The 15,514-nt window shown below is 40.7% G+C and overlaps 2 protein-coding genes across 8 annotated transcripts in view; one reads left to right on the top strand and one right to left on the bottom strand.

The window, feature by feature from the left end:
* LOC119656544 (glutamine-dependent NAD(+) synthetase) overlaps positions 1-15,514 on the bottom strand; it is a 222,357-nt gene that overhangs the window by 175,847 nt on the left and 30,996 nt on the right. Inside the window, exon 2 of one of the 2 annotated variants that reach the window (XM_038062901.1) lies at positions 5,888-5,928. The exons of the other annotated variant lie outside the window; for it this stretch is intronic. The gene's annotated coding sequence lies outside the window, so the exon portion shown is untranslated. The remainder of the gene's footprint in view (positions 1-5,887; positions 5,929-15,514) is intronic. 2 annotated transcript variants of the gene reach the window in all.
* Positions 1-15,514, top strand: part of LOC119656542 (cytosolic carboxypeptidase Nna1) — a 183,480-nt gene that overhangs the window by 149,515 nt on the left and 18,451 nt on the right. For 5 of the 6 annotated variants that reach the window (XM_038062898.1, XM_038062896.1, XM_038062895.1 and 2 more), the window contains 3 exons: positions 706-876; positions 1,794-1,885; positions 14,603-14,750. In XM_038062898.1, the coding sequence (XP_037918826.1) occupies positions 706-876; positions 1,794-1,885; positions 14,603-14,750 (411 nt within the window). The remainder of the gene's footprint in view (positions 1-705; positions 877-1,793; positions 1,886-14,602; positions 14,751-15,514) is intronic. The other variant, XM_038062899.1, reaches the window with a different exon arrangement.

The raw sequence follows: 15,514 nt of genomic DNA on the forward strand, positions 1-15,514 counted from the left end.
AATTTTCGTCGATCATAAAATATTGGAAAGGCACATAATATATTTCTCGATTGGAGAGAGAACTGAGAACAGCGCATAAATCGTCCCTTCATTTATAATAGTTTTCATTCACTTCTCAAATGTTTTCGACATCATTAACAAATAGAGTGATTTTCGCCTGAAGCGCACATGTGGTGGTGTCAAATTTTGAGGCACCACCAGAAGTAAAATTCTAGAGAATATTGAAATTAATAAGGATTGATTCAGTCGGAAACTAGGATACTGGATTTGAAGAAAATCTGTTTAAACGACTGACTATCGAAGAAATTGTGGATGTTCTGGATATGTTTTACTAGAATTTCTTTATCTTTCTGACCTTTACGAAACGGGTTAAAATTCGATCTCCCTAGTTATTGGAGCTTATTGATTATGTCAATTTCTAATACAGGCAAGCCTCTTCAATTGCCAAACGATGAAAACATTTTAATCGAAAATATATACTAGGTAATGTGTTGACCCGTGTCATTAAAAAGTCAGAAGGTACTCTGAACACAAATATGGTCAATATTCTGGTAATAATATAATGTGGTGATACTTGTAAAGCAATCCATTCAATTCCATAGTTAACAAGTCTTGCAAAAAGATACTCTAATTTTCATTTCAACAACTTAATATGCAACATCTTTACGGCTACATCTAAACAAAATTCCTTTTATCTATTTTCAGGATTACGAGAGCATTGGGCGAGCATTTTGTGAAACACTGCACGACTACTGTGACGACAGTCCTGTTAAAGTAAAGAAACGAGAAAGATTGTTTCGAATAATTAAACGTCTTAGAAAACGCGAACGTCGCGAGAGGAAAGCTCAGAAAATGAAGAAATTAGCAGAGGAGGAGGGATGTCTATTTAAAGCTATTCTAGTCGAGAAAACCGTTTAAATGCTTTTCTCCTTGCGAGAATTACGTTGAAAATTTATTCTAAACTTTTCACTGCTTTATCCTCGTCAGTTAGATTCAAGGGTAGAAAACAGCATTTTAGTGGAACGCTAACAATGAGAATAGAAAGAATTCATACACTGCCATCTTCAGATTTTCAATAAGTTGAACTAGCAATTTATTGCACTGACCGCATTTTCGGACTACCCGGCAGAATACACTTGTGCAAAGGAAAAAAGTAAATTTAGGGGAAATCAAAATAGTATCTTCAAACTTTCTGGATTTTCTTAGTAGACCTCTTCAGCCTCTCCTCTGCTCTGCTCGTATGAATGGAAGAAGTTCGATTAAAGATAGAAATAACAATTTTTTGATCTAATCGTTTCAATTCGAGCGTTTTTTGTGCCAAGATTGCTTTTTCGGTTTTGTGAAATTGTTCAATTGTTATAGCTTATAATGTAGACCCGCTTATCACATTACGCATTCAAAAAATGTCAAAAAGACTGTTTGGAGGTTTTCACGAAAGAAATTATTGTAATCTCAACTAAATGAGGAAGTCTCCGTCTCGGATCCGTCCCAATCTTCGGCTTCTAAGATTTTTGACGCTTGCGATTTTATGAAATCGAAAAATTGTCGGTTGTTTTATTTTGCACATTGTACCTGAATAAATTTTACTTTTATTTTTAGTATTGATGAAAATATACTTTATCGTGTAATTATTTTTTTTTATTTAATTTCACGTTTTGGTGTTCTTGTGCCGACCGAGTTTTTCATTGTTTTGAATTTGTCATTCCCGAAATTTTGTGTTTTGTATTTTCACTGAAATCAAACTGTCCTGTAACGAATGAAAAGCTAATGAGAACTTTCTTTCTACTAAATAGGAACGACTTCGAAGTAAGATAGTTGAAAGACTCGTCAAAGAAGGATCGAGTGCAGATGAGCCACTTAATATTCAGTTATCCGATTACTCAAGGTAAAAGTTGATTCGTTGTCCTTTTTTCTGTTGTATTCCACTCGTCGTTCGTTTCGTTCTGTTCTCTTAATGTTTTATTTGTTTTCACTAACGCACTTTAGCGCACTTGGATTATTTGAGAGGCAATACTGTCTCGTCACCCGCACTGAAGCACTCGTCCTTCTGGATCACTTATTTCCTTGTGGACTAATGCCACTTGGAATAACATAAGATCCGGCTTCGTACTATTGTGGCAAAGGCTGAAATCGTTGTTTCTAGAATATTTTCCCTACGACGAGAATAATTCAAAGAAACAGACAGGATATGCTAAGGGAATCTTTAAATTTTCTGGACTTGCCTCCTTAAATTTCTAAAGTGTTCTGAGGGATCAGTTTACACTGTTATGTCAATGAATAACTATTCCAGGGCATGCATCTCAGTCATTCTTACTGAATCACTCAAACTGCAAATACTGAGAGTCAGTATCTTGTTTTGATAACTAAATCGTCAAACTTGATCCACAATCTTCGTTGTCTACTCTATAATTTCTACTTGAATTTCCATTTCATTTAACTGAAACTCATTCAAATAACTTAAGGTATACGTTTCAGATGAAGAACATATGTAAGTACTGAAATATTTCAGAACATTAGATTCAAGCTGAATCAATTTTTACGCTTCAAGTACAAGCTTTTAGAAGCCCATTAGCAAATGCTACAGCAAAAGTGCGCCAAAGAATTCGATTTTATAAAAATTTTAACGGAAAATATAATTGGTTTTCTTCTAAGTTGTTTGGAAATTAAATAAACTAACTAAAATTTATGTTGAATGCATGCTTTCTAATCCCTGTTTAATATCCCCAAAAATTCAGGGAATTTTTATGGAGCTCCTTAAGTTTGTACTATTTTGAGAACATGAGTACATTTTCGCTTTTGCTTCTCCGGCAACATACGTGGAATCCATTTAGCATACACTGGAGGTAGAAATCGTAAAAAGATGTTGTGCTGTGTGTGCGATTTTCACCCACTAAAATCACCTTCCCCCACCGCATCGCCGTGGAATATTACTTTGTGGCGACGACAAGTTTCCCCTGAATCGCTTTCATTTCGGAGTTGACCGTTGACCGTACACCAGTTTTCATTCGACCTTAGCATTTTTCCGACGATATTCTGCGGACTTATGCTGATTTTCAGAGAGTCTTCCAGGCTCTTCCATTCTGAGGAAAATCGTGGACAGTAGACATGTCATGACCCGTGCCCTCAGGTGTGCAACCACATTCAGGGCAAAAGGGAGAATTATCCAACCTGAATTGGTGCAGATACTTCCTGTCATCATGCTCTGACAGGAATTGGATCAGGTGGTAGTTAATCTCGCGGTATCCTTTTCAGGTCGATTCATTCTTCTTTTCCCGAACAAACAGCGTGAATGTCGATCGGGATCATTCACGCAATAGCACACGCTACCTGAGATTTTTCTGAAGGCGCCTCATACCCTTAGTGTCACTAAGCGATAAGTCATGTTTACTCTCCACCGATTACTCTCACCATACATAAACAAGTCGGGAAACCGGAAGCTGGACGCTTCAGGTACGAAAGGTTTTGTGTATTTCTTAGTACATAGCACGTAATATATCCATATATTATGTGAGAGTATCCACTTTCGGGTGATATTGACATTCATAGTCTTCAATTTTCAAAGAAGCAACAAATTTGAGGTATTATAACTTTGTTAGTAAAACTTGGTAAGATCATGCTCTATACTATAGCCTATATACTAGGATAGCCTGTACTATAATAGGATAAACTTAAGGGGGGTTTCTAACCAATTACAAAAAAATGTAGTAATATACTATTATTAACTTTATTTAAACAGATATCGGCATGGAAGGTATTTCGGAGCCCAGGCACCATATAGTGGCAGCCTCCTGATTTTTTCAGATTTTTCGGTTTGGTAGTTGCTGAGAATGGCCCCCTTAAAGATGTGATCACTTTCAACCGCCCGCGCTCCCCACCCTTCCAACGAATGTCAAAACTAAGATCGGCTTTGAAAAGTACTAATCGAGACCTTTAATTTGATACCCCACATGACTATATTTGATGAAAAAAAATGTTACACCCTCCTTTTGCATGTATGGGGACCCCCCCCCTAAATTCGACGGAAAAGGATATAATTAACTGTATGCGTGAGCGTTCACAGTTCCCACCTTTCTACTAAATTTGGTGTCAATCGCTATAACCGTCTCCGAGAAAAATGCGTGTGACGAGTAGACAGACAGACAGACAGTAAACCGATTTTAATAAGGTTTTGTGTTTACACAAAACCTTAAAAAGGGATATCACGCACGCGGGTCACCTAATCCGCATGGATGAGGATAATCTAGCCCGGAAAGTTTATAGGGCAATATATATGGTAGAATAAGAAGACAAAGCAGACCTTGCCTGAGATGGAGCGATGGCGTAGGTCAGGACGCCAGACAACTTTTAGGGATTCCGATTTGGTGGACTTCGACACAAAACCGGGTTGTCTGAAATTTCTTATTATTGCTCTCACACGCTAGAGCTTCCTCTCAAACTGGCACCGCGTATAACAGTGTATAGCAAACCACTTCGGTGGCAAGTAATCTGCGACTGTATCTTGGGTCTTCAATGTTAGGCATCATCCACGCTAACGATGCGCTAGTATTTGCCGCTTTCCCACAAGCACAGTCCAGGTGTCCCTTGAAGTTGATTTTAGCGTCAATCGCTACCCCCAGGTATTGAAGTGATGATGTGGCCACCAAAACTAATACTAATCGTATCGTAATCAATACCGTCTCTGCCTTTTGTGCCGCAAGGTCAAAATGAACCATTTCGAGCCACGATATTATAGCGCTAATGATTTTGTTAGCGTACACTCGTTGTTTCGCGACGACAGCCACAGCTAGGTCATCAGCGAAACCGACTATCTTGGCCTCCTTTGACACAGGAAGGGCAAGGACCCCATTGTACATCACGTTTTACGGGAGAGGATCCAACACTGAGCCCTGTGGTACTACTACTTGGGGCCCTCATTCGTTTCGTACCAAAGTGCTCTCTCCAAGAGGTAACTTTCGAGAAGCTTAGTCAAATAAGTGAGGAGACCCGTAATAGCCAATGAGATTTTTTTAACCACTACCAGCTGGCTGAATTTAACGCATTTTTGACATTTCTTCCGGTACTGATGTTCCGAGCCCCACAACCGTAAATTTTTCTCTCCTTTCTTCCTCTATATTGGTTTCTTATTCTAAGGGTACTTCTCATAGCCACGCTTATACGCATCCGCGGAGCATTCCTTTATCTGCGCATGATGAGAGATGTGCGATCGAAAAAGGCTGAACCTATTATCAAGAAAGTTAGTGAGTACATGTGGTCTATGGGTCCTTTTACATATAGCACGCCATTTTATATCGATTTTAAGAGTGGACTTCCCATGCATGCGAAAGGGAGAATGTCAAATTTTTTTCACCGAATATCTTCATGTGACGTACCACATGAAAGCCTTTGATCAGTACATCTGATCAGCCTTACAGTACAGCCTTATTTCTCATATTGGGTGAAACATAGGGGCAAGAGGGCTCAAAATATACGTCCCGAAAGTGTAAAAGGTTTTGTTCTCAGAATCTATCCAACCGAAAGCATCCGTCTGAAATCTGGGTCTCAAAATATATCCTATCCCGATATCTGCTTAAATAAAGTTAATAATAGTATAGTAGGCCTAGACCAGATACCGGTTGTTGCGCCGTTGATGCTGATGATAAGTAATAATATAATAAATAATTTTGTAAAGTTTGAAGGAAATCCAACTATTATTAACAAAGCTATTGGATAAATGGATCCAAATGCGGTGAAATGCATTTATGAAATTAGAAAGCATCGCTTTCTTTCTACGTTGCCCGTAACCTTTCATGACTTTGATTGCTGAGCACCGAATACAGACAACGAATGTAACCTCGAGGTTATTTATAGAAATGAATTGGTCATAGGGAGTCAAATCAGGAAAACTTACTTCTTTTTCCGCAAATAATCTGAATGTTCGTTGATAGGCAGCTGCAAAAAAAAAAAAATACAAGCAACTATTAGGTACCGCGTTTTAATTTTTGTAAGAGTTATATTATTACAGGTATGATCAAATTGACTGAGATAATTCTTACAAAATTAGGAAGGTCTATGTGTTGTTTTTAGAGTCTCGTAGAATATGACACAACATGTAACATTTATATTCCTACGTATGTTGTAACATGCTTTAGCTGTTAACTAGAAGGGTGGAAGCAGAATTATCTGTGAAAATTGGGTATTCATATTTTATAGGCAAGAAAAAAAACACCCTAGCATAATTAGGGATTTTAGTGCTTTCACAGACCCATGTTTTCATCCAGAATAAATGCTGTTAGCTAAATTTTTCGCTTGAAGACCTTTCCGTTTTTGGGCACAATTTTTTTTTAGTTTAGGAACAGTCTGTTCTGGATTCCTCCTCGTACTGAAAAATGGAGCAACTGGTTCAAAATATACGCCACTGTCAAAATAAAATATCTTCTTTTAAATTTGTTTGGCATCTTGACGCGAAAGGTACCCCCCTACTATTGTCGAAACTCACCAACATTAAGAAGAGTTCTAGATTCTCGGACAGCTAAGTAGTTAAAATCTTATGGAAGACCCAGAAGATATTAAACTAAATGTAATTGGCGGCGGGGAGATTTATATTGTCGGATGTCAGTCCCCTCATTTGTGAATGAGAACCTGAATCTAATATTCTTTAGCCTTTGTATTCTTTGCCGTCCGCATGTCTAGATTGAATTCACCACTTTTCTCGGTCCCAGGTTTGGCCAGGATGGAGCCGTGAAGTTCTTTAATGTTTACCTATCGTATTAAGCCATCACTGTTTTCGTCGGCCTTTGCATAACTTCCCATTACAACAATCTTAGCAGGTGAATTCCCGTCAGCGTGGATTACGTGACCATGCTATCGAATACGCCTCTTTCGTAACTTTTCCACGATGGATGCAACCCCATATAGATCGCCAAAGTTTTCATTCCGCCACATGCAACATTTCATTTCAATTACCGCGAGGCGACGTTTAATTTGGTAACCGGCCAGCGCTAGGAACCATAGAAGGTGATAAGAGTAACGACAGACGGTAGACGGTAGATTTTGGATTTTGGAAATTCGTTGGTTTGATTGCGAACAATGGCACTTGTAGATCGTTACTTCCTTCAGGTTGAACTGATACATTAATTATCATTCGAATAGAGCAATATGTAGGATGCTGGACGCTGGATTTCCCGTAAGACAGGGTCGGTGATAAGAACGAGAAGGAGTGGCGACAGAGCGCTTCTTTTATGAACGTCAACAGAGACGCAGGATGGTTTTGAAATACCTGCCACACTTCGAACTTTAGATTTCGGATCACGATAAAACAATTTAACTCAGCGTAGAGTATATTGTGTAAATAGTTCCGCAGCTCTTGAAAAGCCCGGCTTGGTTTACGGTAGTTGAAACGATGTCACGAATAATAACAACCAGATCGGATGATAAATTAAACATTCTGCCGAGCTTCCATAGTGAAACAATTGTGCTTTCTTGCGGCCGGTAAGCAATATATCCTTCTTATCATTAGCGTACGGAAAGTATTCCATATCCTGTGTTTGTTTTTGACAAGGCAATATAGATTTTACCAGCCGCTCCGGATGTAGTTTACCACAAAGGCCAACTTGCAAAGTGACCATATAACAGAGGCGTTTCCTTTCATAACCCTTCTTTAAGACATCGTTACTCCAAAGCCAAGTATCATGGTTGAATGAGGCTATTTCTCTTTTTCTTGCTAAATTGTGTCATTCAATCCGCGGCGGACAGCGTGCTCCTCACGTTATAGAGCTTTGTGACGAGTAGTCATTTTCTAGCAAACACAGATATCGACACATTTCTATGGAAAGACCATTGCGCATTCCTCCTTGTTACCAGTGACGGTACCGTTATTAATAGTGCAGACATCGATCTGAATGATAAGGATTAGATTGCTTACATCCAAGCTACATTTATACTTTAATAGCCCTATTTTTCTTCAGTCTTTTCTGGACAGGGATAGTGCAAATTTTTATAGTCCCCAGATTTGTATCTCTTTTAAAAACCTATAATAAAATAAGAAAGAACTTGATACATTCCCAGTAAAAGTGTCGACAATTAAGACGTTTTCCAATTATAAGAACACAATTAACATTCCCTCAAAAGCATTCTCTTTCCCTGAGAGAAACCGTCAATCATTTCGCACTTTACGCACTTCCTACGTTACACCATTATTCCACCTTTACTTGGAGGAATTCCAAAGAATTCTTTCTTGAATATTTCCTGTGACGATAAGCATTAAATTTATCGTTTCGGTTCGAATAGGAAGCATTGTGCACGCAAGATTCGAGTAAGAATCGATAAATCTAAAAATAAAATGTCCTGAAACTATGAATAGCACATTTTTCCTATGTATGAAATTATTAGTAGGTCAATGCGAGCTGAACTTTTGGGAATTCGAGGATTGTATTTGGGGTGTCAAAATCAATTGAATTAATGCGGATTTCAATACTGTGTTGATATTCGTGAAAGTCATTACATCAAAGGGGATCTTTTTATACTTCTTGCTCGTTGGTTATTGGAAAATTAAAGTCCAAACAAGGAACTATATAGAACAAGAATATAAATGAAAAAAAGGTGGGTGCAACTGAGGCATGATAACCCACTTTTGAAGCCAGGAGTTAAGTCTAAGGACTCATTACACATGGTGTTCAACAATCGTTTTAATGATACTGCCACGGAGCTGGGATTTGACGCCGCCTGATTTGATGCGGCACCATCGACGCTATGTGCGCAATCCAGAAACGATCCCACAATCAAGAAAAATATGGATACCACAATAGTATAGTGTTATACCCCAATGGCAGCCCATTAGAGGCTTCCTAAAGGTGATATTGCGATCATGATGGGTGATCTGAATGTCAAGGCTCATAACACCTTGCTCAGACATATTATGGGGGAAACCTAGTCTTGGGGACCATAATAGCAACGGTGAAAGATTTGTGGCTTCTGCCGACTGGTCATTGGTGGCACACTGCTCAGGCACAGAGTTGGGAAGAGAGAGTGGAAAAACGTATCTTGTTGATCGGGCGGCAGACATCTCGAACAGCCCGTTGGTGAATATTGATGACCATTGGCCATGTCCTGAAGGCAATTAAAGGTGCTTATTGCTGCAAGTGAGAGCGAACGTGACGCCCTTGAGTTGAGATTTTAAGGCAAATTTTGAGAAGAGTAGCGTGTACCGTAACAGGTAAGAATTTGCAACTGTATTCATGAGGGAAGCAGAAGCTATCGCAAATAATTACGATTTCGCTACCGTATACCGTGTCTCGATCGACGACGATGAGATTTTACCACGGATAAAGCTTACTCCTTCAAACGAAAGTCAAATAATCTCGGTGAGGCCGCTGGGATTGACGGTCTCCCCACAGAACAGGTACATCAGTGCCAACATCAAGTTGTTCCGGTTGTTCCGCGCCAGCGCTCTATCCATTATAAAATAAGGGAGCAGCAAATGACTACCACTGTTACCCAAAAGATCCAATCCTTAATTAACGCCTGCCTCCATCATTTCGTCGGTGTACTCTGACCTGGGCAAATCTCGAACCATGATCTGGGTTGGCGTACCGGTGAGATACCGGTAGATGCGTTAATTAGAGGGCAGAGGAAGTAGCAGTGGTTAGGTCGCGCTTTAAGAATGGTATGAGATGCAGTATTCCAGAGTGTTCGACGAGTGGGTTGCCCTAGTCGCACATGGCGCAAAACAGAAAAGCAGAAGTGTACTCTTCTCAGGAAGACCTAAAGTTAAATAAAGTGAATTTCTTCGAATCGGAACCGATGGTGCATAGGTGTAGTATACGTGGTATACTCTGTTTAGGGGACTTGGGGACCATATATGTTTATTCTGAACTTATGATATGGTCACTAACAAAATATGTTAAGGTACATAAAAGGGGGAAATAAATTGGTATGCAGGTTGCCACGGCATCGCCTAAGAAGCTCGGTGTTCGGATGCCGCATACGCAAAAAACCTAGATGATAATTTGCGAATAAAATAAAATTGACTGATGGTTTCGACCAGGGCGGAGGCAACTCATCAGACACTCTGCCCTGGGAGCAGCGTGACTGAAAATGTCGACAGGTGTTAATCGTTCCATTTATATAACATAATCGTAAACAGGATATGAGTATGAATTATATCGAAGTAAAACCTGTCTTATATTCAGAGCTAACCTAGGCCGAAGTGCGAATCTTTGATTAAAAGGAATGATATTCAATCGTGTTTGAAGCGAATGGTAACTGGTGACGGAGAAGAAGTAAACACGACAATGTGAAACGGAGGTAATGATGTTCGAAAGCTGGCGAAGCGTTCCAAACGGTAGTCAAACCAGGATTGAAGCCCACTGTTTGGTGAGATTGTAAGGGCGTTATCTACTATAATCTCTGCTGCTTCAAGTGGACAGATGGCGAATGGTCAATGAAAAAGACATGGTGTTCAAGCAGGACAAAATTACGCATTATACGTCTCTGAATACTTACCGGAAGTTTAATTAAGAAGAACGTTATCTAAAAATGTATAGTCCGCAACTGGCATCAAGTGATTTCCAGCTTTTCTTGTCTATGTCCTGGTTTTAAATCTTTGTGTTAACCTGACTCGAAATTTGGGTTGTAAAAACTGGTTCTCTCAATTTTTCCAACAGGGACAAGGCCTTTTTTGAAACTTGTATAATGAAATTTAAAACCAGTTATTGAATAGAACAGCACATATTTGAGTCAAAACCAATGATTGAAATCTTTTTACTCAGTACCTGTTCTTCTGTGAACAATTTGCCATACAAAGGAGACAGATGTGCAACAGATCAGATTTCTTGAATCGCGGTGGAAACAGGATACTGTCAAAGTCATTTGTGTAATTGATAAATTTTTTGGAAACCACTTGTATGATATATACTGACCGGATAATGAATTGCTTCTTGTAATCTCTTGATCATTCATGATTGCTTTTGGGCTCTTGTGATCTTATTATATTTGCATATATTTGAATCGTGATACCGGATTGTATGCTATTTAAAATTAAAGCCCCTAATTTAAGCGCTTGATTTTACGTCTTAGCTCGGTGAATTGGCCGCCTAAATCATATTAGGGTGATATCAGTGACCGCTGCGGTACGCCGTTTTGCATCCACAAACTTCTAAGATCATGATTGCTGTTATAAGAGCAAGGAGGCAGAGCCCAGCCGGCTCAAGTCTTCAGAACCAGCCCGTAGCTCTCTCCCCCTGCAACTAGAAATCTCTCAACGGTCTCGAAAGAATGGTTTACTTAGTGTCCGTAGCCATACTCTAGCTAGAGCTGAGGAAAGAAAGTGCCTAGGGGTTCCCCCTCTTCTCCGCAGCTTCGGCAATGCGAACTGTAAGGTATGCGGAGCCTAGCGGCATTGTCCCCTATGAACCAGTACCCCGTACAAACCGCCGTAACCTTGTAAGCATTTGCACGCGTCTGGCACAAGAATTCTCGCGACCGGATTTTGTTATAAGCACTGACTCCACAGAACATCTTCGATTCGTCGGTGAAGAATACTGGGTCTTAATCTTGCAACATGCCGCTGGTCTTCCCTTCTGCCCTGGTTGGAAAGTCCACAGGAAAGTTTCTCGTGAAGTTCAGCTTGCGTGTGGCATGGTCCATGGGGAATACCCAGATTTCCCGAGGTACTTCGTCTAGGATGTCACTATGACCGTAGGGCTTCGCTATCCTGTATACGGATTCATCGAGTCTGACGGCACTGCATGCTGCAACGTATTTAATGTGGAGGCCTAGGGGGTGCATTAAGGGCATCTTCCGGGCAGGAATGCAGAGCTTACAATGCTCCTTACATCATGTCACTCATAATGGAGGGAAATATCCCTGCCACTAATATTAAGTCGTCGGCATACGCCATCACTTTCACCCCGCTCCTGTTCAATATTCGCAAAATTTTCTACATCACTGGCGCGTGCCTCTGTTCATAGCTCTGATGCAGTGGTTGCCTTCCAGATCCGATTTGATTATCCTGGATATTATCCAATGCGTAAGATACTGGTCAAGGCTTCAATGATGGCGTTAGTACCAACATTGTTGAATGCACCCTTCAGCCGCACCAATTACCTCGTAGAGAGCGGTTTCAGTGGATTTGTGGCATGCTGGGGCTTGGAAAAAGGCATTCTCTTCATAATCATCCTTAAGTGGATGTCCAGGACGCGCTCTAGGGTCTTCAACACTTTACAGATTTTCATTCCATCACGATAGCAGTGTTTTATTGCTGTATTTAGAAAGGCGCGAGACTTTAAAGGCGGTATCGAACGCCCCTTACAGAGCCTTTGATTCCAATTCGTCTGTCGTGCCCATCCTGCCAATTTGGGCATCGGAGAGTTTGTCGTTTATAACTTGAGCAAACTTCCTCTAGTCGATTCTTCTGGGGTCCAACTATGATCTAAGAAGGATCTCTGGTCAAACAATCTCCAGTTCTCCACCTTAACAATCCCATTGTCGGTTAGTAGGATGATATCAAGGACCTCCTCCCAACCGCCGCAGTTCTCCAAGTTGGAAAAATGGCAAAGAATGAGTCACCCTTTTCGTTAATTTCCGAGCTGCCTCAAAGCCTTGTATTGGCGTCACAGCCTATCAACAGGTTGGCTTTCTTTGCTGCTATGCTCGCCGTCAAATGTTGCAGTTCGTCTGACGGGGCTGATCGGTCGTGAGCCATGTAAACCGAGGAAATATACATGTTCTCTGCCCCCACTTTATCACGATTAGGTCGCCGGAACTCAGGTCCGAACACAGAAAAGCGTGCAAACTTCCTCGCGAGGATACATGCTCTAGGTCAGTCCTAATCAGGGTCTCCTGTGCTGTGGAATAAATTATATCATTTGCTTTGGAGCACTTTGATGGTTCCCTCCAACAACTCGTTAGCGAAGTCGATTGGATCCAGATCGTCGTCCGGTTTTGCAGAACGGAACACTTTCCTCTGCGTTCCTGACTACGAACCGTACTTTACAGTCTACTTTTTCCAGTGCCTCCATGCACTCTCCGTTTATTCAGAGAAGAAAAGCTTGGATGGTCGTCTGGGATTCCTCTTCCTTGATAACTGCCCAGTCGCCCTTATCCATGCGGATCTTCGGCCACCAACGAATGACCGGTCTCCTGGGAATCTCGTCGTATGGGATAACTTTGAGCGACGCACGAACCGAGAGAGTCCTTGGAGAATTGATCCGCAAGCTATAATGTGGAGCACACAGACCACCTGAGGGGAATCGAAGGAGGGGATGAATCCTGTATGTCCAGCTTTGAGGTCCAGGAAATGCTCGATGGCCATCTCCGTCAGCCTAGCGTCAACGCTGGTCCACACCTCCGGCACTAGCTTGCCGCTAGCCGAATTGCCATCCGTCAGCGCTACACGTGAGCGGCTCCTGGCTACGTCCCTGAAGGGTTTCGTAGGTCGTCGGCTGCCTGTTACTGCTTACTTTTCTACAGAGGTTGCTTAGCGTCCAAGCTCTTGCATACTCTTCTCGTTTGTGTTTTTGTTCGACCTCGTCTAGTGATCGGTTACGTTTGAGAGCTGTGGACTTTGTCTTCTGCTCGTGTGCCAGGCGTTCGCTGTTATATTCCTCAACAATCGCCTGGTATTTAGCGAAGTCCTTTTCATTCCGGTCGTCGACAGTACCTGGATTCTTATTTTGAGCAGTCTTGCTGAGAATATGCATGGGCTTCCAGTATTAGTTCTTGACCAGGGCAACGGTGCACCTTCGCTTCTTAGTTGGTTTTCGGTGACAGTCTTGTCCGCTTTTGTGCTTTTGAGGGAACCCCCGTTGACGGTTTCTGGTTAGGAGTACTATGGCTGGTAATCGCTACACCCAACTTGAGAGCAGTGGATTCCAAGCTAGAATCTAGTGGCCATCGCGAAGAAACATAGTTAGACAAGGCCGCCTATTCGTGCAATGCTAGCAGCGGACTATACTAGCATATGGTCCGCCAGGACACAAATCTTCGCGATCGGAGAGTCAATTTGTCATTTTGTCAGTGGGAAAAGTGTTGAATGACAATTCGAAACTATGCAGTTCTAGAAGAGACGAAGTCATAGAAGTGATTATAATTTCAGGGAATATCCCATGACAGTTAAACGCTCGGAATGCCCTTATACCCATACCATTTGGAAGTGCGCATCAAACGCTTTCAAGCAAACGGAACCACATTCACCGTGAATGGATCGCAGCATCCGCAAATCTGATCATTAGGATGGGCCATTTGAAACCTATTCGCAAGGAACATATGAAACATGTAGTTTTTAAAAAGTAAATGGCCTAGATTGTTCCTTCCCTTCACCCTTTAGTTGCAGGCTTCTTTCGGTATCAATCATTAATCTTAGATACTGATTTTCATTTAAATATCTTCTATTTCAGGAGATGTACTTTTATCAGTTATTACATTTCTCTTATAGATTTTTAGAGATGCATAGTCTTTTCCACCAGCGCCTCAATATGTATTACAGAAAAAAAATTAACATAGTATTCACCCTCATTTTGCTAACAATTATTTATTTTTTCATCATTCAAAGCGCTCCTCCTCATTTTCATAGATTTTTTCCTATGTTGACAGTCATTACAATTCATACAATCTTTAACTTTTACAGTGATGAAGGTGATACAAGTTCGAGTAGCTCTGATAATGAAGGGAAGGCTGAGAATTGTTCCGACCTGGAAGGGCCATGTTGCCAACCGTTAAAGGTACCACCTTGTTCTCCAGTTCTAACAATTATTCAACGAAAGGATGAGAAAAAGGTAATAATATCTCTATTGTCTAATAATTCCCAGAAGAAAACGGAAAAATCGAAGACTAAATTAGTTAAGAGGCGTAAGCGCAAGGTTCGAAAAACTTTTAAGAAAAAACTCACAGTTCAAAGGAAAAACGCACGGTTCAGAGATAGTGTTAAATTCAAGAAGCGAAATAAACAGAAAACAGATAAATCAAGAAAATCACCAGTTGGCAAGAAAAAGAAAATATTGAAAAAGAAGCGTCTTGTCAAAAGCAAAATTGTTTGTAAATTGAAAGCAAGAACCCAGCTCTCGAAAGTAACCAAGCAAAAAATCAATTGTTCAAAAGTTTCCTTTTCGACGGCGAATGCATTTACAAATCTAAATACATGTTTTAAGCTAGCATCGTCTAGAAGTACATTATGTAAAATAAAGCATTGGAGACCGTAATCACTCTTTCGGACTGACCTATACCTATCAGAATTTATCAGCCAACAGCACTCTGATGGGCTAATTGATTATGTAGATTACATAATATTTCATTCATGAAATGGTTAAAGATAGCATTGGGAAGCAGAATAGATCGAGTGGCGCTTTGTCTCTATTAGTAGCCAGTACGTCACTAATTGCACTCAATTTTCCCAAAAGTAAATTTACACACGGTGGATTCTGGGGTTGCCAAACAATTGAGAAAAAAATTCACGCCATCAGAAATTACGTTGAATTATTTAATTATAGATTCGCGGCTTAAAGTTGGAGAAAACCACTACGCTACCCTCTCAATGATTATT

The sequence above is a fragment of the Hermetia illucens genome, chromosome 5, assembly GCF_905115235.1.
Source record: "Hermetia illucens chromosome 5, iHerIll2.2.curated.20191125, whole genome shotgun sequence".
Taxonomy (NCBI): Eukaryota; Metazoa; Arthropoda; class Insecta; order Diptera; family Stratiomyidae; genus Hermetia; species Hermetia illucens.